Genomic DNA, 25,799 nt, shown 5'->3' on the forward strand with positions numbered 1-25,799 from the left:
GAGGGCAGAGTGAGAGTGGGACCAGCAGTGGAGATATAAAGAGTGTCAGAGTGAGGGCAGAGTGAGAGTGGGACCAGCGGTGGAGATAAAAGGAGTGTCAGCCCGAGAGAGGGTGCAAAAAAAAATCAAGGAGTGACATCACAGGATAGCAGGCAGGTGATTGGTTGGTGAATATTACAGTGTTTCTTTTTTCTCTAAACTTGTGCAGTGGTTTAAACTAAGAGCTGGGGGATACTATAACTATTACATTAGTAAATAATACCTTAAGTAGATAAATGAATTAATTAATATAACTATAGATAATCATTTGATTAAATAAACAATAAATGTTTTAAAACTCTAGATATGGCAGGGCAGGACTATCGGGACTGTAGTAAAAGAAAGACATGCATTTATATAGTGCTGTTCATGACTACTGGAAGTCTCGAAGCGCTTTACAGCAAATTAAGTACTTTTGAAGTGTAGTCACTGTTGTAATGTGGGAAACGCAGCAGCCAATTTGCGCCCAGCAAGCTCCCACAAACCGCAATATGATAATGACCAAAGAATCTGTCTTTTAGTGATGTTGATTGAGAGATAAATATTGACCAGGACACTGGGCATAACTCCCCTGCTTTTCTTCGAAATAGTACCATGGGATCTTTTATGTCCACCAGAGAGAGCAAACGGGGACTCGGTTTAACATCTTATCCGTAAGACAGCACCTCTGACAGTGCAGCACTTCCTCAGTATTGCACTGGAATGTCAGCCTTGATTTATGTGCTCATGTGGTAGATGTAATTTATCTAGATTTTCAAAAGGCCTTCGATAAGGTATCACGTAATAGACTAATGAATAAGGTCAGGGAATGTGGAGTTAGGGGAGTGTAGCAGAATGGACAGCTAGCTGGCTTCAAGACAGAAAGCAGAATGTAGGGGCAAAGGGTAGCTATTCAGTGTGACAGAAGGTGGAAAGCAGTGTTCCATCAAGGATCAGTGCTGGGACCACTGCTGTTCACAATTTATATCAACGATTTAGACATTGGAATCAAAAACACAAGGGCCAAAATTTGGTTATGCTCCATTTGAAAGCAGTAACCAAGGGGGGGGTGAGGGGGCGGGACTTCCTGCACCCGGTGCAGAAGTCCTGCCTCGGCTGTGAAATTGCGGTTACCACCCCTCATAGGGAGTGGAGCGCAATGTCGCGTGCTCCACTTCCTTTTGGGGCGGGTACAGGGCACTACTTGAGCGGGTTCGGCAGCACTGCGCAGATTCCCCGCGTAGCGCTGACATGTTTCAACGCCCCTCCCCTTTCCTTAAAGGTGAGGGATGCTGCGAACTCTGTACACCTCCACTGGGCCACCAGGGCTGCGTGGTACTGTGGCTGCAACCCGGCACTGAGGTGGAGTGCCAGGCTGCATGATCGCAGCCTGACCATGTGACATCGATGGAGCACGGGCTGACCGGTGAGTTGGCCGAAGAAAATAAATGCCAGTGTGCAGCATAGAGCACGTCCTCATTTACTTCTGCCCTGGGAGCAGTGGTCGGCCCGGTTCGTGACCTGCGAGCAGCCTCGCAGAGCGTTGGCCAATTTCTGCTGCAGGGCGGAAAGGGATCGCGGTGCACGGCGATGATCTCAATGGTGGATGCGCGGCAGCCCAGCGTGCTACTAGCGGTGCGCGCTGCTACCGTGATCCCGCCTCCGCAAACTCCCGCGCAATTTCGCGGGTGCTGGTATCCACCCCCCCTCTCCAACCCCCGGGCTAAACCATGCCCCAAGAGGCACTAACAGGAGATGCAGATAAGGGAAATTCGGCCCCACAATTTCTAAATTTGGGTATGACACCAAATTAATGGAGATATTCAATACTGAGGAGGACTGCAACAAATTACAGGAAGACATTAATAAACTTGCATAATGGGCATATAATTGGCAAGTGAATTTCAACACAGATAAATGTGAGGTACGACATTTTGGTGGGAAGAATAGGAAGGTCACTTATTACTTGGAGGGTGCAAGTCTGGGTGGGTAGAGGAGTAAAGGGATCTTGGAGTACAAATACACAAATCACTAAAAGTAACGACACAGGTTATCAAGGCCATACAAAAAGCAAAACAAGTAGTAGGGTTTATTTCTAGAAGGATAGAATAGAAAAGTAGTGAAGTTATGCCAAACGAACCTTGGTTAGACCACACTTGGAGTACTGTGTACAGTTCTGGTCACCATATTATAAAAAGTTTGTAGCGGCACTGAAGAGACACTGGAAGTGTATTATAGACCCCCAAAGAGGGAGAAAGAAGAACAAATATGTGGGCAAATTGCTGCAGAGTGCAAAAACTATAGAGCTGTAATAGTGGGGGATTTCAACGACCCTAATATTAACTGGGAAAAAACTAGTGTGAATGGTACAGAGGGTGTGAAATTCCTAAAATGCATTCAGGTGAACTTCTTTAGCCAGTATGTAACAAGCCCAACAAGGGAAGGGGCGGTTCTGGACTTGGTTTTGGGGAATGAAGAGGGGCAGGTAGAAGGCTTATCAGTGGTAGAGCATTTTGGAGCCAGTGATCATAATTCAGTAAGATTTAGGGTAGTTATGGAAAAGGACAAAGGTGGATCAGAAAAAAAAGTTCTCAATTGGGGTAAAGCCAATTTTGCTGAGCTGAGATGCGATTTGCCCAAAGTGGACTGGAAATAGCTACTTGATGGTAAATGTGTTAGAGCAGTGGGAGGCATTCAAAGAGCAGATCCTGAGGGTACAGAGCAAGTACCTTCCCTTAAAAAAAAGGATGGGGCGAACAAATCTGGAGACCCATGGATGTCAAGGGACATACAGGGTAAGATTAAAAAAAAAGGGAAGCTTATGGCAGATGCTGAGAACTCAATACTGCAGAAACTCGAGAGGAGTATAAGAAGTGCAGGGGTGCAATTAAAAAAGATGTCAGGAAAGCAAAGAGAGAGCATGAAAGAATGTTGGCAAGTTAAATCAGGGACAACCCAAGGATGTTTTATAAATACATTAAGAGCAAGAGGATAACTAGAGAATGAGTGAGGCCTATTAGAGACCATAAAGGAAATCTGTGTATGGAGGCAGAAGACGTGGGTATGATTCTTAATGAATACTTTGCATCTGTTTTCACAAAAGAGAGGGGTGATGCAGACTTTGCAATGAAGGAGGAGAAGTGTGAAATATTAGATGAGATAAACATAATGGGAGAGGAAGTATTAAGGGGCTTAACAGCATTGAAAGTGGATAAATCCCCAGGCCCAGGTTGAAATGTATCCCAAGCTATTAAGAGAAGCAAAAGAGGAAATAGCAGAGGATCTGACCATCATTTTCCAGTCCTCTCTGGCTACAGGTGTGGTGCCAGAGGACTGGAGAACTGCTAATGTTGTACCTTTGTTTAAAAAGGGAGAAAGGGATAGACCGAATAATTACAGGCCAGCCAGCCTAATCTCCGTGGAGGGAAAACTATTGAAAAAAATCCTGAGGAACAGGATAAATCTTCATTTGGAAAGACATGGATTAATTAATGACAGTCAGCACAGATTTGTTAAGGGAAGGTCGTGTCTGACCTTCCCTTAACCAGGAGGGTCGATGAGGGCAGTATGTATAATGTAGTGTATATCGATTTTAGAAAAGTTTTTGATAAGGTCCCACATGGTAGACTGGTCACGAAAGCAAAAGCCCATTAGATCCAGGGCAAAGTGACAAGTTGGATTCAAAATTGGCTCAGAGGCAGGAAGCAAAGGGTAATGGCTGATGGGTGTTTTTGTGACTGGAAGGCTGTATCCAGTGGGGATTGCAGGACTCAATGTTGGGTCCCTTGCTTTTTGTGGTATATATCAATGACTTGGACTTGAATATAAGGGGTATGATTAAGAAGTTTGATGACAATAAATTAGGCTGTGTGGTTGATAAACATAGAAACATAGAAAATAGGTGCAGGAATAGGCCATTCGGCCCTTCAAAACTGCACCACCATTCAATAAGATCATGGTTGATCGTTCACCTCAGTACCGCTATCCTGCTTTCTCTCCATACCCCTTGATCCCTTTAGCGGTAAGGGCCCTTTATAACTCTCTTTTGAATATATTCAATGAACTGGCATCAACAACTCTCTGCAGTAGGGAATTCCACAGGTTAACAACTCTCTGAGTGAAGAAGTTTCTCCTCATCTCAGTTCTAAATGGCTTACCCCTTATCCTTAGACTATGTCCCCTGGTGCTGGACTTCCCCAACATCGGGAACATTCTTCCTGCATCTAAACTGTCCAGTCCCGTCAGAATTTTATATGTTTCTATGAGATCCCCTGTCATCCTTCTAAACTCCAGTGAATACAGGCCCAGTCGATCCAGTCTCTCCTCATGTGTCAGTCCTGCCATCCCGGGAATCAGTCTAATGAACCTTCGCTGCACTCCCTCAATAGCAAGAATGTCCTTCCTCAGATTAGGAGACCAAAACTGAACATAATATTCCAGGTAAGGCCTCATCAAGGACCTGAACAACTGCAGTAAGACGTCCCTGCTCCTATACTCAAATCCCCTAGCTATGAAGGCCAGCATACCAGTTGCCTTCTTCAACACCTGCTATACCTGCATGCCAACTTTCAATGACTGATGTACCATGACACCCAGGTCTCGTTGCACCTCCCCTTTTCCTAATCTGCCGCCATTCAAATAATATTCTGCCTTCGTGTTTTTGCCACCAAAGTGGATAACCTCACATTTACCAACATTATACTGCATCTGCCATGCGTTTGCCCATTCACCTAACCTGTCCAAGTCCCCCTGCAGCCTCTTAGCATCCTCCTCACAGCTCACACCGCCACCCAGCTTAGTGTCATCTGCAAACTTGGAGATATTACACTCAATTCCTTCATCTAAATCATTAATGTATATTGTAAATAGCTGGGGTCCCAGCACTGAGCCCTGCAGCATCCCACTAGTCACTGCCTGCCATAACCAAATTTCTGAAAAGGACCCGTTTATCCTGACTCTCTGCTTCCTGTCTGCCAACCAGTTCTCTATCCACGTCAATACATTACCCCCAATACCATGTGCTTTAATTTTGCACACCAATCTCTTGTGTGAGACCTTGTCAAAAGCCTTTTGAAATTAAAAATATTCCATATCTACTGGTTCTCCTTGTCCACTCTACCAGTTACATCCTCAAAACATTCCAGAAGATTTGTCAAGCATGATTTCCCTTTCATAAATCTATGCTGACTTGGACCGATCCTGTCATCGCTTTCTAAATGTGCTGCTATTTCATCTTTAATAATTGATTCCAACATTTTCCCCACTACTGATGTCAGGCTAATCAGTCTATAATTACCCGTTTTCTCTCTCACTCCTTTCTTAAAAAGTGGTGTTAAATTAGCTACCCTCCAGTCCATAGGAACTGATCCAGAGTCGATAGACTGTTGGAAAATGATCACCAATGCATCTACTATTTAGAGGGCCACTTCCGTAAGTACTCTGGGATGCAGACTATCAGGCCCCGGGGATTTATTGGCCTTCAATCCCATCCTTTCCCTCACACAATTTCCCGCCTAATAAGGATTTCTTTCAGTTCCTCCTTCTCACTAGACCCTCGGTTCCCTAGTACTTCTGGAAGGTTATTTGTGTCTTCCTTCGTGAAGACAGAACCAAAGTATTTGTTCAACTGGTCTGCCATTTCTTTGTTCCCCATTATAAATTCACCTGAATCTGACTGCACGGGACCTACATTTATCTTCACGAATCTTTTTCTCTTCACATATCTAGAGAAGCTTTTGCAGTCAGTTTTAATGTTCCCAGGAAGCTTCTTCTCATACTCTATTTTCCCCCTCCTAATTAAACCCTTTGTCCTCCTCTGCTGTATTATAAAATTCTCCCAGTCCTTAGATTTTCTGCTTTTACAGGCCAATTTATATGCCTCTTTCTTGGATTTAACACTATCCTTAATTTCCCTTGTTCGCCACGGTTGAGCCACCTTCCCCATTTTATTTTTACTCCAGACAAGGATGTACAATTGTTGAAGTTCATCCATGTGATCTTTAAATGTTTGCCATTGTCTATCCACCGTCAACCCTTTAAGTATCATTCGCCAGTCTATTCTAGCCAATTCATGTCTCATACATCGAAGTTACCTTTCCTTAACTTCAGGACCCTAGTCTCTGAATGAACTGTGTCACTCTCCATCTTAATAAAGAATTCTATCTTATTATGGTCACTCTTCCCCAAGGGGCCTTGCACAACAAGATTGCTAATTAGTCCTTTCTCATTACACATCACCCTGTCTAGGATGGCCAGCCCTCTAGTTGGTTCCTCGACATATTGGTCTAGAAAACCATCCGTAATACACTCCAGGAAATCCTCCTCCACTGCATTGCTACCAGTGCGGTTAGTCCAATGAATGTGTAGATTAAATTCGCCCATGATAACTGCTGTACCTTTATTGCACGCATCCCTAATTTCTTGTTCGATGCTGTCCCCAACCTCACTACTATTGTTTGGTGGTCTGTACACAACTCCCACTAGTGTTTTCTGCCCTTTGGTATTCCGTAGCTCCACCCATACCAATTCCATATCATCCTAGCAAATGTCCTTCCTTACTATTGCGTTAATTTCCTCTTTAACCAGCAACGTCACCCCACCTCCTTTTCCTTTCTGTCTATCCTTCCTGAATATTGAATAATCCTGGATGTTGAGTTCGCTGGAGACATGTCTCCGTGATGCCAATTATATCATATTCGTTACTTGCTGCCTGCGCAGTTAATTCGTCCATCTTTTTACGAATACTCCTCGCATTGAGGCACAGAGCCTTCAGGCTTGTCTTTTTAACACACTTTGCCCCTTTAGAATTTTGCTGTAATGTGGTCCTTTTTGCTATTTGCCTTGGGTTCCTCCACTTTTACCTTTCTTCTTTCTATCTTTTGCTTCTGCCACCATTCTATTTCCCTCTGTCTCCCTGCATATGTTCCTATCCCCCTGCCATATTAGTTTAACCCCTCCCCAACAGCACTGGCAAACACACCCCTAGGACATTGGTTCCGGTCCTGCCCAGGTGCAAACTGTCTGGTTTGTACTGGTCCCACCTCCCCCAGAACCGGTTCCAATATCCCAGGAATTTGAATCCCTCCCTTCTGCACCACTCCTCAAGCCACGTATTCATCTGAGCTATCCTGCTATTCCTACTCTGACAATCCTGAGATTACTACCATCGAGGTCCTACTTTTTAATTTAGCTCCTATCTCCCTAAATTTGTCTTGTAGGCCCTCATCCCATTTTTTTTACCTGCAGACTACAGGAAGCTATCAATGTACTGCTCAGGTGGGCAGAACAGTGGCAAATGGAATTCACTCCAGATAAGTGTGAGGTAATGCATTTGGGGAGGTCTAACAAGGCAAGGGAATACACATTAAATGGTACGACACTGAAAAGTATAGAGGAACAAAGGGACCTTGGAGTGCAGGTCCACAGATCCTTGAAGGCGGCAGGCCAGATAGATAAGGTGGTTAAGAAGACATATGGAATACTTGCCTTTATTAGTTGTGGCATGGAATACAAGAGCATGGACATTATGATTGAACTGTATAAGACACTGGTTAGGCAACAGCTGGAGTACTGTGTGCAGTTCTGGTCACCACATTACAGGAAAGATGTGATTGCACTGGAAAGGGTGCCGAGGAGATTTACAAGAATATTGCCTGGACTGGAGAATTTGGGATTTGAGGAAAGATTGGAGATACTGGGTCTGTTTTCTTTGGAACAGAGGAGGCTGAGGGGAGACCTGATTGAGGTGTATAAAATTATGAGGGGCCTGGATAGAATGGATAGGAAGGATCTGTTTCCCTGGTGGACGGGTCAAAAACAAGGGGGCATAGATTTAAAGTAATTGCGGGGAGGTTTAGAGGAGATATGAGAGGAAATTTCTTCACCCAGAGGGATCTGGGGAACTCATGGCCTGAAAGGGTGGTAAAGGCAGAAAGCCTCAACACATTAAAAAAATACTTGTATGTGCCCCCGTAACCTACAGGGCTACGGACCGAGCTGGAAAGTGGGATTAGGCTGGAAAGCTCTTGGTCGGCCAGAGCGGACATGATGAGCCGAAGTGGCCTCCTTCCTTGCTGTAAATTTCTATGGTTCTATGATTCTAAGAGGATGCAGAGAAGAATTACAAGGATGATGCCAGAAATGCAAGAGTATACCTAGCAGGAAAGGATGAACAGACTGGTCTCTTTTCTCTTGAAAAAAGAAGGCTGAGAGGTGACCCAATAGAGGTCTTTAAAATTATAAAAGGTTTTGATCGAGTAGACTCAGAGTGAGTGTTTCCACTTGTGGGGAAGAGCATAACTAGAGGACATCAATATCAGATAGTCACAAAGAAATCAAGTAGAGAATTCAAAAGAAACTTCTTTACCCAGAGGGTGATGAGAATGTGGAACTCGCTACCACAGGGAGTGATTGAAGCGAATAGTATAGATGCATTTAAGGGGAGGTGGGATAAGCATATGAGGGAGAAGGGAATAGAGGGTTATACTGACAGATTTAGATGAGGAAAGGTGGGAGGAGGCTCATGTTGAGCATGGACTGGTTGGGCCGAATGGCCTGTTTCTGTGCTGTATATCCTATATAATCCGATGTAAATGTACATTTTGGTAAAAAAAATAAAAGTAATAATTATACTGTAAATGGTGGGGGGGGGGAGGTTTGGTGACGTGGAAGAGTAGAGAAATTTGGGGGTTCAGGTTCACCGGTCATTAAAAGCAGCATTTCGTGAATAAAGCCATAAAAAAAAATGAATTAAATACTGCGGTTTATAGGGGCCGAAATTGATCAAAGGCAAGTTCTGCCCATTTACCGTCGAAAAGACCGCTAAGATCCTGACAGTAATTTGGGCGGAAATTTGGTCAAAAAAGGACAAAAACACCCGGTGGCAAAAATGGGCATTACATGCCAATTCTGGACGGTAGAGGGCGGTAGGTGAGATTCTGGGTGGCAAATGCAATCCTGGAGAAAGTTACACTGAGGCTGGAGTCGGGCCCAGGGAGGGGGAAACGCACAAAAAAAATGTCAAAAAATAAAAAACAAAACATCACAAAACCTTCAGAGGAACCTTTCAAACAAAATCGCTGCAGAAGAAGTAAAGAAAAACATCTCACTTAGCTTTTCTTGCAGGTCTTCATACCTACCGTCCAGATAAGATCTGCTTTCATGCGGCGGTCATTTCTCCTGCAGGAGCGGAGGACCGCTCGGATGAACCTCGGGCAGGAGGACTTTTTTTTGGTGCTGCACATCAGTGCATGCCAGCGGACGCTCCCCAGCGGTCCTTCCAAACCGCCGGCGTGAGGGCCTCACCAATTTCCCACAGAGGGGAGAGCGCCGAGAAAACAGGGAAACCGCTGAGAAAACTCGGCGGCAGCCAGCAGTAGAACCATCAATTTCGGGCCCATAGAATATAACACTCATTATGTAGTGGTAAATCTATATGAAACCTTAATAAGAACCATGTTTGGAGTTCTATGTGCAGTTTTGTGCTCCACACAATGGGAAGGATGTTAAGACAATCGAGAGGGAATAGCACAGATTCACTAGGATGCTGTGTGGAATGAAGAAATACAAATATAAAGAAAGAGTTTAAAAAATGAGGCTGTTTTCATTAGAACAGAAGAATTAAGAGGTGATTTGATGAGGTATTTAAAATTACTAAGGGATGGAACATAGTAGATATAAAAAGATTGTTTCCAGTGGTTGAGGAGACTAGAATGAGGGCACATAAATATAAGATTAAATGTAAGAGATTTAGGATGAGAAGGAGAAACTTGCTTGCAAGGATGGTTGTGATACTGTGGTATGCATCAGAGTTATTGATTGAAGCAGAGACCATGTTAACCTATCTAGATGGTTGAACGAAAGGATGAGAATTCAGCATGGAAACAGGATAGGCACATGGGATTAGGAATTCTGTTTGAGTGAAGGTTAAACATCAACACAGCTGAGTTGAACCAAACAACCTGTTTTCATGTTGTAATTTCTATGTAATTCTAAGTAACGTTCAAACATTTCAGGCTCCAGGTCAGTAATTGGATTTTTTTTCTATTTTCTTAAGACTGTTTTGCATCTTTAACATAGTGTCACACTTTGTCTGGTGCATAAGGTCTAGAGTGTGATTGACGTGTGCTACATGCAAGACTTTTATAGATTGATAGATTTCATCTTATCTAAAAATTTCAGATATTACTTGTACAATAAAAGGAGTATAAATTACCTGATTTTCCAGGTCTGCTTTCTTTTGCTTATTGGTTTCCAATTGCTCCTGCAATTTTTCCAGCTTATCTTGCACTTCTTTAAGTGTAGCTTGCTTCTTTCTTAAACCATCCATTGCTATCTTCAATTCACCTTCAGCCAGTGCTAGCTTCACTTGCTTGGGAGCCACAACTTTAGCTACTCTAATTAAAAGGGAATGAAAATAATTCCATCTCATGCAATATAAAATTGAAGCTGGCGAAGTTGAAAAGGTTTAAATATTCCAAGAACCAAATATAAGCACTTACTTATCATAGGAGTCGATTGCAATAACCCATTTGCAGAGACCTTCAGCTGCTGTGGAAGCATTGCGAATTTTTTCTGGAACAAATTCTGGGTTCGTTATGTATTTATTCCTAATGACACTTATGTATATTGAAGGAATATTGTCCTTGTCATATTCGTGGAGAGACTGCAAAAGCTTCATGTCACCCAGTACCTTTTTGGCTGGACCCCAGAAATCTTCAATCTTTTTACCTGTGCCGGTGGGATCTGGAATTCGGTCTGGCTTTATTCCTTTCAAAATACAAATTGCCTCCATAACCAGCTTTACTCCAGCCGGCGGACTCTTCATAGACTTCATCACAGTAATATCCTAAAAAATAAGAGCATTCAGTATTGTTTCACAATAGCTTAAACATATTTGTTACAAATTTCAGGTCTGCACTAGATATTCTCTCAAGTTCAACATCACCAGTCCCTTCATTTAGGGGACACTGCAATCTGGGGAATGCCATAACTGCTCAATATCTAGTCATATGATAGCATACTGGGGTAGGGGGCAGGGGCGTAACAATAATACCCCTCATTGTATGTACTGGATTCTGTGATCACGCACACGTTTTGCCCGTTTTCGTGAAAGTGAACTGATAATCACTCCGGTGAGACAATGGCAATTGTAAACCAACTTATTTTGCATGAAATAAATAAGAACAGAATGTAGTTTTCAGTGAAATTCAATCACTTTCCGAATACTCCTTGTAACATCAAAAATGATAAATGACACCAAATTTCTGCACTTGATATGGGTCAAAACTCCAAAGTATAACAGACTGTGTTTTCCAGAAAGACATAGATAGATAAAACTGACTCCTGACTCCTACTCCCCATCCCAACTCTCCGTGTCGAGAATTAGCTTGTTGAGCTGCCAAACAATATTGTCACCTTCATTTAGGAACCTTTTTCCCTCCCATGGCACCTACATTGCCTGTTCAACTAAGAACCATGTTGTGTGCAAATGAATGAAACCATTCCAATATTCCATTCCAATTCCTCTCTGGAATCTGCTACTCAAACCCATTGTCTCAAACTGATATGGTATGCAAGAAACCCATTTCTGTTAGCTACTTCGTCTGGTCCCTAATAACAGGCTTAACCAGTATTCTCAGATATCCAAGGGTTGATTTTAACCCAGTACGCCTGGCAGAAACCAGGTGAGTGGGCAGTTAAAATCACCATGGGACTTACCCGCTGAGTTCCTGCAGTTTCCCCATAGGTTCTGATGTTAACCTGCTCTAAATATGCAGATTGGGCTCCAATATTGAAATTGGAGCCTGACTACTATTTTAATCATAGGCCAGCATCGGGAAGTTGTTGTGGCTTCCCTGCCATGCCATCCTAGTGGGAAGAAGAGCCGGTGCCGGAAAAGACCCGTAGAAGTAAGTAATTTTCCTTTTTTAAAAAAATGTTCCTTGTGGGACCAGGAGGAGCAGGAGGCTTCTTCCTCCCCAGACTGCGAGGCTCTCCGGTACCATTCCTTTGGGCAGGATTTTGCGACTGCCTCAGACCGCATCCACATGACTGTTGTCCCGAGTTACAATCGGGGTTCTGGTTGGGGTTAATCCTCTGTGGGCTAAATTTAACTTATCATAATATAAATTAACTCAAAAATCCCTCCTAGGACAGATAGGCACAAAATCTTGAAATGTGATAGTCCTTTTACATTTGGAAAATATATCATGTTAACAAAATGCAAATTCATAAATTATTATTTGCCTTTTATGCAGATAGGTCAGTAAAATTACTAACCATGAACAATTTTTTCTTACCTGTGTAGTGAGTGTGTCTAGGGCAGCAAGTGCAGATTCTAGGACTGGTAATGCTTTCGCTAGATCAGCATCACATTCATCCTTAATTGCTTTTGCCGCCATGGCTTGTTCATTTGCTATGATTTCATCAGCTTTCACAATCTCCTCTGTTCTTGAGACTTCAATAGACTCTTTTTCAATCATTACCATCATTTCATCCACTGCAAAACTGGCAACTATCAGTTCAGGCTGCAGGGCCTCCAGTTCAACCTGCATGATGGCTACCTGAGAAGCAGCAGAGTCTAGTTTCTCTAGACCGACTTCATATCTCCTCTTCATCTTCACTACTTCACTAAAAACAAAATATATAAAACATTATCCACACCTTACACACAAATACATTTTCTTGCTGATTATAATGTTAAAGCCATGGTGACCTTCACTGCCACAGGCCCTGGTAACAGGCTCCAATTCTCACTGCAACAGGTGGCACAGGTGTGACTCTCTCCCTGTTTAAACACAGTGGGCTGGAAATTCATTTCTGGTTATTTTGCGGCGTTATTCATGGTATAAGTATAGCACCCTCTAAGAAAAGAGGGAAAGGGGGCGCTAAATCAGGCGTTCCACACCTGTACTTGGGCGCTCCAACCGGAAACCTTAGCGCTAAAATGCAAGGCGAAATGTGCATGCTCCGAGGCCCGCGATAGATCCCGAGCCCAGCCGAATCTTAAAGGCACGGCATTATAAGTATACGCATGCATTGTTCCAGCTGTGCACTCTGAGCAGAGTGGGAAAATGGAGGAGCAGGAAGGTCACCTGCGTGCACGCCGCTGCTCAGCCACGGCCGCTGAGGCGTTGATAGAGGATGTTGAAAAGAGGTGGCATGTGTTGCAGCTTCCCAGAGGAAGGAGGTCCATCCCACGAGTTTATCGCAGGCTTTGGAGGGACGAGGCCCACGACGTCTCAGCTAGAGATACGGTGCAGCGAACTGTGACACAATGTCAGAAGAATTTTAACAACCTCACAAGGGTTGTCAGGATGAGTATCCTTTATATTAATGCACCAATGCCATGATTTCAAACACACTATCTCACACAATGTAAAGTCTTTGCAGTACCTGCCCCTTCTCTATGTGTTCCAGGTCATGGTGTTGGTTGGTGAAGCTGCCTGAAAAGTGGAGGCTCAGTTCAGCAGCCATGCCCTGTGCATGCAAACGTCGTGCACCTTCGTGTTCCCTACTCAGTCTCATTCACTCTTGATATGTGTTTGCAAAACACTAGCCTGATCCCCAATCCTAGTGGCTCTCACCTCACTCCACATGCCCTGTGCACAGCCACGCAGATTCTAATGGACATCTTTACACTTCCAGACAGTAGCAGCTACTCTACTATGGAAGGCACAAGTGCCACACGATGAGCTGCACACTCACTCACACCTTCTTCTTTTTCTTATTGCAAAGGAAATTGGCTCATAATCATTGGGAGCAGCAGTGCACCGGAGCGACCTCAGGTCGAGGAGTGAGTGTCCGCCCTCCTGGGCACACCAGTTGGCATGGTAGCGGACGGTGAGGCGGAGCCCTGTATGGATAGTGACGGTACATGAATGGTGTTTGTGACTTATGTGAGTTCCGTGACCCTTGATATCAATTGGCCTACCCACTTTACATTTAAATGTCCAATGCCACCTTCTTCTTATCTCTCTGCCCCCTCCCCTGCTGCTAACTACACATCTGTTGCTTTGTGCTTACAGATGATGAGCCAAAAGCACGGCAGCCTGCCCCTGATCCTTCTACATCGGCCGACAGGGGAGATGACGAGGGAGAAGATGACAGTTTGGGCAGTGAGTGGGACACTCTATCAGTCCCACCGAGTGGGGACACCACATCGGTGGAGGAGCCTGAATTTGTGGGGTTTGAAGAGTCTAAGGCTCTTGGCTCCAGTGACAGAAAGCAACGCACAGTGCGAGGGGTGGTTTGGAGGCCAGCTCCACGGAGGATGAGTCAGTCCAGGAGTCCTGCTGACAGACAGACGTGGACCAGGACTTGGAGGCTATGTCTAGGGAGTCCATGCAAATGCACCACGAGCTCATGGAGAAGGTCCTGCAGAGCATGGACGCACTTGCTCTGAGTGTGAGAGCGGCCACCTCAAGCATTGCCCGTGCCTCTGAGGAGTCCAATGAGCCCATCCTTGCCCACATACAAAGAGGGATGGACCTAACGAGCGATAGTGGAGTCCCAGAGGGGATGGCACGTGCCATGGTTGACGTGGCAGCAGCTATCTCATCACAGGCCCAAGCCATGCAAGGACTTTGTGATGTGATGCTGTCAGTGATTGCTGGCATGAACTCGCAGCCAGCTATGTTTCAGGCTCAGTGTGCTCTGAGTCAGTTGCAGAATGATGCCATGCACACACTGACTGCTGCCATCCTCTCTGTATTCCCCATTGTCTGACGGGGAACTGATGGTGCCGAAGTAGGCCAGCAATGTGTGTGCACACATATTGCTTCAGATGCTGAGGCTCCATCCCAGGTGAGTGGGCTGCTGGAAATGGAAGCCCTTTCTCAAGGTGACAGCATTCCGGCTCCGCCACTCCGCCTTTGCACATGCCATGGTTTACACCCAAGCCATCCCAGACTGCTGCCACCAATGCTGAGGCAGTGGAGTCCACAGCCAGGCCTTCTTAGCCCAGAGCTGGTCCAGGGCATCCTGGTAGACCATCTGTTCTGTCTGCCCCACACACACACAGCAGCCCTCAAGCAACCTAGCTGTAGGCACTGAGGCAACATTGCGGAGGATCACTAGGCGTGGGAGGGGGATTAAGGTAAGGGGTGGCAAATGTCAGTGGAAGTCTGAATGAGGACTTTGCCCACCATGGATAGAAGCCATTACCAGTAAATAATGGCTCTAGGTATGTTGTTACATTGTTTGACGCAACCTATTGTTGTGAGTGTATGCCTAACATGCCAGATGGATGCTGCTGTGGAATGACTAATGGAAGGGGTGCTTGTCCAGACATTTTTTAAGTTCATTGTGGTTGATGGTCTTTCAATGGGATGTTGTGTTTTGTTTTGTTACTTGCTGGGGAGGGGTTTGGTTGTGGTGTTTGGGGCAACTATGTTGGTGTTGCCAATAAAATTTTACGTTGACCGTTTTGATTGGCGTCTTGTGTATGATTGTGGACTTTAACGGCGATGTGCCATTATCGTCAGTATTAGCTGCATCCCTCAGCTTCCTCCATTCAAGAGAACCGATGCATTATGAGCCACTGACGTGTGGCTCTTGCATTGGCAGCATTGCCACTCTGCTTCCACCGTGGATGCTGTTCCTCCTGGTGTGGCTGATCATTTGGGACCTCGCTAGGATCCTGTTCCTCGTTTTACTCTTCCCGATGTGAGGGTGCAGGTCTGCCTTTAGGAGATGGCATATTTCTCCTTTCGGAAGCACAACCTTCCCACACACTGCTCCTCATCGAGGTGGAGTTCTAAGCGTTGCTGTCTGTAAACTCGTGAGGGGTAAGGCCTCCTGGTCAGGTGTCTGCAGCCTCTCCTCAATCGTGGCACTGTATGGTCAACAGTCTTTCTATCTTCTCGATGTATATGGAGCATGGAGTAGGCAATGCTGGTGAACTAATAATGCACCCATTAAATTATTTCACTCAATCTGTAAGGACCCTGTAATGGTAGATCATTCTTCCAATTTAAAGTCAGAGATTCACGCAGCGTGCTGTGCAGAAATGTTGCGTTTAATGTGATCTCCGATTTATACTCCTCCCCCTTCCCTTTAAATAGGCTGCAGATAGTGCCAACAGAAGGTTGTACCGCTTGGTTTCTCGGGTGTGATTGGGGTGGACGCTAAATGAGGCGGATCCACCTAATTTTGTGACTGGGGCGCTAACGGGTCATGGCACGGCAACTGACGTCATGATCTGACTGAAAGTACAGAGTGAAGCGGTGGCGTTTTGTGCCGCCGCTAAAATGGCACCAAATTTCCTGACGGGGCGCTACAAGCTGCGCGGCCGGCAATAAGCATTTCGAGACACATTACCGCCCCTCCAGAGGCACTACACAACCGAATTTCCAGCCCAAGCTGTTTTACACACTGCTCTTCTGTGAGGTTCAAGAAAGATGTTCTATTCCCGAATACCCGCATGATGTAATGCCTCAGTCGTAAATCTGGCCCAAAAGCACCCTCACAAATGACTAATCAGAAACTTACCTTGATAGAGGTGAGGATCCTTTTAACTACTGCTTTTCAAAGCTGCTTATCGACTGTTTGCGCCATGATTTGTTGGGCGGGTTAAGGAAAGGTCATTTCAGGTGTGCACAGACACTAATTGAACAAAAGGGCCCTGATTCAGGCACAGGACTGTTATTAGCATATTTAAATGGTGCCTGTGCTTGTTGGGCCAATAATGGCAAGTTTATGATGATCATCATTATTAATGTGTAAATTGGTCAGCAAGATCAAGGAAAGAAGAGATGCACCGTGAGTTGCGGATCTCCAGAATTTGCTGGTCAATTTACGCTGCTCTGTCGTTTACTTCGCACAAACAGCATCTCGCCCTTCGCCTCCTTGTTATTTTTAAGAACGCTGGATTTGCACAGTAAACTCGAATTAAACTCGCCACAGAAAGTTAGAGCTGCTACTTAGTGTAAGTACCCTTTTAACGATGTGATAATTGTTAATTCGATGCTAATCAATCTTTCTGGCCCGGAAAATTTAAACTGTTGATTTTCATTGCTGCATGTAGTAAATTGTCATTAGAGATTTAAAAATTTTCAAATGTTTATTTACAATTATTTCTTACTTTTCCTTTCTGTCTCTTTTTCTCTCTCTCGCTTATTCGAACCTTTTGTTTCCTCTCTTTATTTCTCTTTCTGTACTTGAGTTGACACTAGGGGAGAAATTAGTCAGTTTGCACCTTCCATTAGTGCCTGCGGGGGACAGTCACGGGATGCTAAGGGGTTACCGAACGCGCATGACAAATTCACCGACACCCACGAACTTTCCTGGCGCTAACACTTACTGCCTCGCTCTCTTGCGCCCCATTGATTATGCATCATCCGGTGCACAGTGCCCCGTTAGCGCCCCAGATGTAATATTTGTTCCCTGCAGCATCGCCGGACTTCAACAGCGGTAGCTGCAGTAGGAGTCGTTGTCACCTCGGTTGGGGAGTGATATTTAAAGGCAGTGGTGGTCAGGTAGTGCAAAATGTATATATCCCCTGCGATTGCTTAGTCCTGCACTCAAGAGTGCTTGAGGCTGCAATGCACCTAGCGAGGTGCCGTAGCCCAACACAGACAGCATGAAGATTCATTGGGCTGGACTTTCCACTTAGATTGCTAGGGCCCAAAAAATGGGCGATGTTCCAGCCTTAGGAATGTTTCAGCCTTCAAGATGCTGGAAGATCGCCCATTTTTGGGATCGCTACTTTCGGCATTTTTGGGGGGAGCGATAGCTCAGCGATGTGGATTGGGCCTTAGCAATGCGAAATGGGCTTCAGCGATGTGGAAAGCAAGGCTTCCCTAGCAACGGCCTTCTGTGCATGCTTTTTTTTTGCAAGCAAGTTTTCCCACGATTCGGGAGGTCAGGGGTCATCCACGCATGCGCAGAAGGCAAAGGGAGGGGGGAAGAGAGAGAGAGAGAGGATAGAGAGAGAGGAGGAAAGCAGAGTGAGAGAGACCAAGATAAAATAAAGAGATAAGGAGAAAAAGAGAAAATGTCTTCATCAGACAGTAGTATGTATGGTGTGGAGAGGGGGAGGAGGAGGGCAAAGCCCTTTTCATATGAGGCAAATGAGGTTCTCATCCAGGAGTTACTCTCCCGGTGGGCGGAATTAACCCGGGGTGGGCGTGGGAAACCTCCACCTTGGGTCTACTGCAAGATTTGGGGTGAGATCGCCGACGAGTCCCATGAGGCAAGGGGGTCCGACCAGTGCCGGAAGCGCTGGAACAGCCTGGTTGCTTCGGCAAGAGTAAGTATGAAATAGATTTTAAATTGTAATGATCCACATAATATATAAATCTCCCAGATTGAAGTTAAGCTGGTCATTCTTCCATATAGTGAGGTGTCCGGTCACCTTTACCCAGACTGTGTCAGTCTCTCCGGCTGCTGTCACTTACACAGTGACCCAGTCTGCACTGAGGGAGAGCTGCCCATGCTCACTGTCCGCACTGGGACACTTTGGGACATTAGCTCCTGTCATTGCCGAGTTCACCAGCTATCCTGATTCCCACCACTCCCGGGGGCCCTTCAATGGAGATTGTAGTCGAGAGTGATATTTGTGTCAAGCATGAGATTCTAAACACGATCTTTGTTACAACCATGCATCAATTGTGGATAAAAACCCTATTAGCATATAATGTTGGAAACTGTTGTTTTTCCATGATAGTACCTAGTCGATTAGCTTATGCCATGCTCTTGTCACGTTTGCAGAGGAAGATATCTAACAACCGCAGTCAGCAGAGGCGCACCAGAGGAGGCCCTGCTCAGCTGCAGCAGCTGACTGACCTGGAAGAACATGCGGCGGCACTTGTGGGGACCCACAGTCACTCGGCCACCACCCGTGGTGTTGCAGAACCCTCCCTTGCATCACGTGAGTAATGTATAAAGCAGTGTTAAAGTAATATAATGTCATTTAATTATAATATACGAATGATGTCATGTTATACATGAGGCTTAGAAACATAGAAATATAGAAAATAGGTGAAGGAGTAGGCAATTCGGCCCTTCGAGCCTGCACCGCCATTCAATAAGATCATGGCTGATCATTCCCCAGTACCCCTTTCCTGCTTTCTCTCCATACCCCTTGATCCCTTGAGCCATAAGGGCCACATCTAACTCCCTCTTGAATATAACCAACGAACTGGCACCAACAACTCTCTGCGGTAGGGAATTCCACAGGTTAACAACTCTCTGAGTGAAGAGGTTTCTCCTCATCTCAGTCCTAAATGGCTTACCCTTTATCCTTAGACTGTGTCCCCTGGTTCTGGACTCCCCCAATATCGGGAACATTCTTCCTGCATCTAACCTGTCCAGTCCCATCAAAATTTTATATGTTTCTACGAGATCCCCTGTCATCCTTCTAAACTCCAGTGAATACAGGCCCAGTCGATCCAGTCTCTCCTCATATGTCAGACCAGCCATTCCGGGAATCAGTCTGGTGAAACGTCGCTGCACTCCTTCAATAGCAAGAACGTCCTTCCTCAGATTAGGAGACCAAAACTGAACACAATATTCCAGTTGAGGCCTCACCAAGGCCCTGTACAACTGCAGTAAGACCTCCTTGCTCCTATACTCAAAACCCATAGCTATGAAGGCCAACATACCATTTGCCTTCCACATCGCCTGCTGTACCTGCATGCCAACTGTCAATGACTGATGTACTATGACACCCAGATCTCGTTGGCACCTCCTCTTTTCCTAATCTGCCGCCATTCAGATAATATTCTGCCTTTGTGTTTTTGCCCCCAAAGTGGATAACCTCACATTTATCCACATTATACTGCATTTGCCCAATCACCTCACCTGTCCAAGTCACCCTGCAGCCTCTTAGCGTCCTCTGCGCAGCTCACAACGCCACCCAGTTTAGTCATCTGCAAACTTGGAGATATTACACTCAATTCCTTCATCTAAATCATTAATGTATATTGCAAATAGCTGGGGCCCCAGCACTGAGCCCTGCGGCACCCCACTAGTCACTGCCTGCCATTCTGAAAAGGACCCATTTATCCCGACTCTCTGCTTACTGTCTGCCAACCAGTTCTCTATCCACGTCAATACATTACCCCCAGTGCCATGTGCTTTAATTTTGCACATCAATGTCTTGTGTGGGACCTTGTCAAAAGCCTCTTGAAAGTCCAAATACACCACATCCACTGGTTCTCCCTTGTCCACTCTATTTGTACATACTCAAAAAATTCTAGAAGATTTGACAAGCATGATTTCCCTTTCATAAATCCATGTTGACTTGGACCGATCCTGTCGCTGCTTTCCAAATGCACTGTTATTTCATCTTTAATAATTGATTCCAACATTTTCCCCACTTCTGATGTCAGGCTAACTGGTCTATAATTACCCGTTTTCTCTCTCATTCCTTTTTTAAAAAGTGGTGTTACATTAGCTACCCTCCAGTCCATAGGAACTGATCCAGAGTCGATAGACTGTTGGAAAATGATCACCAGTACATCCACTATTTCTAGGGCCACTTCCTTAAGTACTCTTGGATGCAAACTATCAGGCCCCGGGGATTTATTGGCCTTCAATCCCATCCTTTCCCAAACACAATTTCCCGCCTAATAAGGATTTCCTTCAGTTCATCCTTCTCACTAGACCTCGGTCCCCTAGTACTTCTGGAAGGTTATTTGTGTCTTCCTTCGTGAAGACAGAACCAAAGTATTTGTTCAACTGGTCTGCCATTTCTTTGTTCCCCATTATAAATGCACCTGAATCGGACTGCAAGTGACCTACCTACGTTTGTCTTCACTAATCTTTTTCTCTTCACATATCTATAGAAGCATTTGCAGCCAGTTTTTATGTTCCCGGCAAGTTTCCTCTCATATTCTATTTTCCCCCTCCTAATTAAACCCTTTGTCCTCCTCTGCTGAATTCTAAATTTCTCCCAGTCCTCAGGTTTGCTGCTTTTTCTGGCCAATTTATATGCCTCTTCCTTGGATTTAACACTATCCTTAATTTCCCTTGTTAGCCACGGTTGAGCCACCTTCCCCGTTTTATTTTTACTCCAGACAGGGATGTACAATTGTTGAAGTTCATCCATGTGATCTTTAAATGTTTGCCATTGTCTATCCACCATCAACCCTCTAAGTATCATTTGCAAGTCTATTCTAGCCAATTCACGTCTCATACCATCGAAGTTACCTTTCCTTAAGTTCAGGACCCTAGTCTCTGAATTAACTGTGTCACTCTCCATCTTAATAAGGAATTCTATCATATTACGGTCACTCTTCCCTAAGGGGCCTCGCACAACAAGATTGCTAATTAGTCCTTTCTCATTACACATCATCCAGTCTAGGATGGCCAGCCCTCTCGTTGGTTCCTCAACATATTGGTATCCTCAACATCCCTAATACACTCAAGGAAATCCTCCTCCATCGTATTACTACCAGTTCGGTTAGCCCAATCTATATGTAGATTAAAGTTGCCCATGATAACTGCCGTACTTTTATTGTACGCATCACTAATTTCTTGTTTGATGCTGTCCCCAACCTCACTACTACTGTTTGATGGTCTGTACACAACTCCCACTAGCGTTTTCTGCCCTTTGGTATTCCGCAGCTCCACCCATACAGATGCCACATGTCCTTCCTTACTATTGCGTTAATTTCCTCTTTAACCAGCAATGCTACCCCACCTCGTTTTCCTTTCTGTCTATCCTTCCTGAATGTTGAATACCCCTGGATGTTGAGTTTCTGTGCTACTCTCAGGTTAACAACATAAGAACATAGGAGCAGGAGCAGGCCATCTGGCCCCTTCCCTGTCCATTCCCCATAAACCTTCACTCCCTCATCATTCTGTCTATCTCTGACTGATCCAGTCTCCACAGCTCTCTGGGGCACTGAATTCCACATAGATGTACTACCATATGTACTATCATATGATGCATTAATCTGTAATGTCTCTCAGTCACATTTATTGTAGTAGTGCTTCTCCTCCTACGTATGCCAGCGCACCCTTCCAGTCTAATAAACTCAATGAGCTCAATTGTGTTTTGCAGGTCTCCCAGCTCCAGAGGCGCAAAGGTAGGCCACACTCTCACCTGCACCTGCCCCATTGCAGGTGGTCATCACAACGAGTGGTGAAGAGGAGGAAGAGGAGGAGACCACTGAGCCAGAGGAGGAAGGAGATGTTATGGAAACAGAGGAGCATGCCCCTTGCATCCCTCTTACAGTTGTACCTGCGGCCATTTTGTCGTCTTCGACATAAGTAGTAGCGGGACCAAGCGGCTTGCAGCCGGCGACGCCAAGGCGTATACTAGTGCTCATGCCGACCCCACGGAAGTCAAGTCAGCGTGGTCAGCACACGCCTCCACTGGCTGATCGCATCGAGGGCTTGACCAGACTGTGCATGGAGAGTGTCGCGATAAGTCACAACTTCCTCCAGGCGTTCGGGGTTTACACGGCGATCATGTCCCGGATGCCCGCTCGCATATCGGAGGATACGCAGATGATCCGGGAGATGCGTGCACAGACCACCGCCGTCCATGCCTTGCGACTTGCGATAATGTCAGGAGACAGCACTGCACCCCACGGTGCCATCCCCCCAACCACCAACACCAGCACAGATGCGAGTCAACAGAAAGAACTTCCTTCTGGCTCAGAAGGTGTTTCCGCAGGAATGTCTTCCCCTCCCCCACCCCCTTAGCCGATCGTGCCACCGTCACCTTCCCCCCACAGCAGGAAGTCTTGCCATTGCCCGCTGCACGCCGGACTTATCCCACTACCTGGGGACCCAAACGGAGGGTTAAGACACGGGGCGGGGGGAGGTGGGTGGAGGTAAAGGACCTGGCAGGAAACATGGCCGCACGTAGGGAGGGGGGTATTTTATTGTTATTGTTATTGTTATTGTTCTTGTTCTTTTTTATTGTTGTTGGGTGATTGTTGGGGGGGGGCGGGGGTGGCAGGGGGAGGGGTGAAGTTACAGTTCAAAAAAAATTAGTTACATTATTGTTAAATTCATAAAAATTTTTATTAAATGTTACAATTGTCGTGCAGTGTCTTCTAATATCGTAAGGTAAGGTAAAACGAATACAATTGTTGGAAAACAATCGCCAGGCCAGGCGAGGCAAGGATATAACGTAACGCAACTGCAACTGTTGCCTTTCCGTAACTGTAACTGTAACTGTCACCAATGTAAGTTCATGCAAAGCGTTCATTTATGAGCTGCTGATGCAAGAGCTTTGCAGCCGTGTAACTCCCACGGGGCTTTTCCAGTCTTGCGGGGGGGCATGGGGGCATGGGTGCATCGCCAGGCTGATTGTCCTCCCTGAGGTCCTCATCAACCTCCTCCGTCTCCATTCTTTCCTGAGGTGGACTGGCAGCCCCATCTGGCAATTGTCCTCTCCTTATAGCTAGGTTATGCAACATGCAGCACACCACAATAAACTCAGCGACCTGGTTAGGATAGTATTGTAGGCTAACTCCAGAGTGGTTCAGGCATCTGCCATGATTATTTGGTTGTGATCAACAACGAGCTGCACATTCAGGGAGTGGAATCCCTTTCGGTTATGAAACACCTCCGCATCTTGTAAAGAGGCTCTCAGGGCGATGTGCATACAGTCTATTGCTCCCTGCACCTTGGGAAAGTTTGCTATTCTCGAGAAACCCAGAGCCCTCCCGGTCTGTGCCTCCCTGGTCATAGGGAAGCTTATAAAGTCCATCCTGCGTGCGTAAAGGGCTTGAGTCACCTGTCAAATGGAGCAATGTGTGGCGTGCTGAGAGATACCACAGATGTCGCCAGCTGAAGCCTGAAAGGAGCCCAATGCGTCGAAGGAAAGTGCCGCAGTCATCATCATCATCGGCAGTCCCTTGGAATCGAGGAAGACTTGTTTCCACTCCTGAAGTGAGTTCTCTGGTGGCTGAACAATCCAATACAAAAGCCACAGACTCTGTCACAGTTGGGACAGATATTCGCTGAAGGAAGGGGTGTGTGGGGCTGGTTTACTGCACGCTCCTTCCGCTGCCTGCGCTTGACCTCTTCACGCTCTTGGCGTTATGATTCCAAGAGCTCAACGCCCTCCCGGATTCACTTTCTCCAACTAGGGCGGTCTTCGGCCAAAGACTCCCAGGTGTCAGTGGTGATGTCGCACTTTATCAGGGAGGCTTTGAGGGTGTCCTTGTAACGTTTCCACTACCCACCCTTGGCTCATTTGCCGTGAATGAGCTCCGCATAGAGCATTTGTTTAGGATGTCTCGTGTCTGGCATGCGAACTATGTGGCCTGCCCAGCGAAGCTGATCGAGTGTGGTCAATGCTTCAATGCTGGGGATGTTAGCCTGGACAAGGACACTGATGTTAGTGCGCCTGTCCTCCCAGGGGATTTGCAGGATCTTGTGGAGACATCGTTGGTGATATATCTCCAGCGACTTGAAGTGTCTTCTGTACATCGTCCATGCCTCAGATCAATATAGGAGGTTAAGTGTTATTACAGCCCTGTAGACCATGAGCTTGGTGGTAGATGTGAGGGCCTGGTCTTTGCACACTCTTTTCCTCACTGGAGGCGGTGTTGAATCTCCGCATCAATGTCTGCTCTTGTCGCAGTAACCTTTACCTCAACGGGCAGTGTGGTCCTGATGGTGCTGGTAGGCTGCAGATCTCCCTTGATGAGCTGGCATATCTCAGCGATGACCTCCTTTTGGAAGCACAGCCTTCTAAGGCATGTGTTTATCAGACAAATTCAGGTATGATTGCTTTTCCCTGTAAGTTCGTCGGGTGTGCTGTCTCCTCCTCTGCATCAGTCTTCCACCTCTCTGATTGGGCTCTTCACTAAACCCAACTTCAGATTCCAGCATGTGAGCATTTACAAATAATGGTAGAGAATTTACAGACCCCATCACTATTGCTACAAATGCCCTTTGTCCTCAATAAATATAAATATCAATATCAATATAAATGTGAGATCAGTAAGTAAATATGGTCCTTAAATAACTCACAAATTACAATTATCCTGATAAGCCCCTTCTTCAAGCATCCTCTCACTTCCTCCGATGTTCAAAATGGCATCCGTAGTGATGAGTTTCTGTGAAGAGTGCCTGGTAGGAGCAGCTTTTCTCCAGCGATCTTCTCGGTGAGCGATCAACCCGGCGATGTGTGGGTGATGTGTCGAAAGTTGCAGTGGGCGATCAACTTAGCGATGTAAAATTCTTAGGCGCCTAAAGTTGGGCCGGCGATCTTTGGGCGATGTCCCGGCCCAACTTTTCACTGTTCAGGTAAAATAGGCGATAGCCTGCCTATTTGGGGGATAGACGGGCGATAGCCCAGCGATCTTCAGTGGAAAGTCTAGCCCATTAACCTTTCCCTTAAGCTGCACTGAACATTGCTCTACTGATACCGCCCCCTTTAGTGCTCTAAGGGAAGTGGTAGCACTTAATTTAGCGCTCAACTTCCCTCTTGGCGCGCTAAAGCGGAAGTTCCTGGCAGCTGCAAATTTTTTTCTCCCGCCGATACTTTTGAACTCCCTGAAAGGTTATCGCCCCAAATGGGACACTACGCAATTCTAGCCTTAATTCTCCCTCCTTCTTTGTTGTTCCTCTGTTTTTTTCTCAATCCTTAAGGAGATACACTGTTGGCCCCATTATTCACCAAGGTCCCAGATGCCCTGTTGCCCTCACTGCGCTGTTATCAGCTCGCACTTCCAGCAAGTTACGGTGCATATTATATTCGAGCTGAAGGGTACAGGAAAAAGTCTAACGGGGCACTCCACAAGATTCCCCGCTGTAGCAAGATTTGGCCCATCATATTTAAATGATGCCTGTGCTCATTGAAGGCGGCT

At 45.8% G+C, this 25,799-nt stretch overlaps 1 protein-coding gene across 4 annotated transcripts in view; it reads right to left on the reverse strand.

Annotated features, from left to right (window-relative positions):
• dnah7 (dynein, axonemal, heavy chain 7) overlaps window positions 1–25,799 on the reverse strand; it is a 1,084,136-nt gene that overhangs the window by 372,924 nt on the left and 685,413 nt on the right. For all 4 annotated transcript variants that reach the window (XM_070875892.1, XM_070875893.1, XM_070875895.1 and 1 more), the window contains 3 exons: window positions 12,318–12,648; window positions 10,518–10,864; window positions 10,232–10,412 (listed from right to left, as the gene is read on the reverse strand). In XM_070875892.1, coding sequence (XP_070731993.1) covers window positions 10,232–10,412; window positions 10,518–10,864; window positions 12,318–12,648 — 859 coding nt within the window. The remainder of the gene's footprint in view (window positions 1–10,231; window positions 10,413–10,517; window positions 10,865–12,317; window positions 12,649–25,799) is intronic.

The sequence above is a fragment of the Pristiophorus japonicus genome, chromosome 3 (genome assembly GCF_044704955.1).
Source record: "Pristiophorus japonicus isolate sPriJap1 chromosome 3, sPriJap1.hap1, whole genome shotgun sequence".
NCBI classification, from domain to species: domain Eukaryota; kingdom Metazoa; phylum Chordata; class Chondrichthyes; family Pristiophoridae; genus Pristiophorus; species Pristiophorus japonicus.